The 1,381-nt window shown below is 37.9% G+C and overlaps 1 protein-coding gene across 1 annotated transcript in view; it reads left to right on the top strand.

Annotated features, from left to right (window-relative positions):
* Positions 1-242: 242 nt before the first annotated feature.
* The window catches only part of LOC113786779 (kinesin-like protein KIN-14G), a 4,054-nt gene continuing 2,915 nt past the window's right edge, over positions 243-1,381 (top strand). The window contains exon 1 of the mRNA XM_073368730.1: positions 243-371. Within this exon, the coding sequence (XP_073224831.1) occupies positions 243-371 (129 nt within the window). The remainder of the gene's footprint in view (positions 372-1,381) is intronic.

The raw sequence follows: 1,381 nt of genomic DNA, 5'->3' as shown, positions 1-1,381 counted from the left end.
CATTGGGTATGCAGTAAACAGCTAAGCGTATAGGTTTTATGACCTAAACGCAAAAGTGATCATAGAATCAAATGATGCTGACTTCTATGAAGATAAATTCCCTTTCAAATCAAGAAATAGTAAGGGGCAGCGGACCAAGTCAAGTTCTTGTGACAACGAGCACTGAAAGCAACAAACAAGACGAAACGGAAACTCGAAGGAGTAAGACAGTAAGAGTTGCTAAAGATTATGGACCAGAATACATGGCCTACAATATAGAAGAGGATCCTGCGAACATTAAAGAAGATTTGTCATCCTTAGATGCAGATCTATCGCAAGAAGCTATAAACGATGAAATGGATTTTCTAGAATCTAACAAGACCTGGCATTTGGTAGACTTGTCTCCTGGTTGTAAATGGATCTTGAAAAAGAAACTGAAACCCGATGGATCTATTGATAAATACAAGGCTCGCCTTGTAGCCAAAGGTTTTAGACAAAGAGAGAATATAGATTTCTTCGACACTTTCTCACCAGTCACTAGACTAACATCCATTAGGGTGCTTATATCACTTGCGTCTATTCATAACCTGGTGATACACCAAATGGATGTTAAAACAGCCTTTTTAAACGGTGACCTAGAAGAAGAAATCTACATGGAACAACCTGAAGGTTTTGTAATTCATGGACAAGAAGACAAGGTCTGTAAGTTAGATAAGTCTCTGTATGGTCTTAAACAAGCTCCTAAGAAATGGCATGAAAAATTTGATAACTTGATTATGTCGAATGAGTTTAAAGTAAATGAAAGTGACAAATTTATTTACTACAAATATGAAAATGACATTTGCACTATCTTATGTCTCTATGTAGACGACTTACTCATATTCGGTTCAAACATTCATGCTGTAAATAATGTGAAATCTTTGTTGAGCAACAACTTTGATATGAAAGACCTCGGAGAAGCAAGTGTAATCCTCGGAATCAAGATTACTAGGTCAGAAAAGGGAATTTCTTTGGATCAATCTCACTACATTGAAAAGATCCTAAAGAAATATAATTACTTTGACTGTAAACCTGCTTGCACACCATATGATCCCAGTGTAAAACTTTTCAAGAACTCTGGTGAAGGTGTTAGACAAACTGAATATGCGAGCATCATTGGCAGCCTCAGGTATGCCACTGATTGTACTAGACCCGACATTGCCTATGTCGTGGGATTGTTGTGCAGGTTTACTAGTAGACCTAGTATGGAGCATTGGCACGCTATCGAAAGAGTCATGAGATACCTTAAAAGGACCATGAGTCTCGGATTACATTATCAAAGATTTCCTGCCGTCCTTAAAGGATACAGTGATGCTGATTGGAACACCTTATCAAATGACTCCAAGGCAACCAGTGGCTATGT

Source organism: Cicer arietinum, chromosome 5 (assembly GCF_000331145.2).
Source record: "Cicer arietinum cultivar CDC Frontier isolate Library 1 chromosome 5, Cicar.CDCFrontier_v2.0, whole genome shotgun sequence".
Taxonomy (NCBI): domain Eukaryota; kingdom Viridiplantae; phylum Streptophyta; class Magnoliopsida; order Fabales; family Fabaceae; genus Cicer; species Cicer arietinum.
Note: the sequence above shows the minus strand (reverse complement) of the source record. Positions and strands in the feature narration are given on the sequence as shown.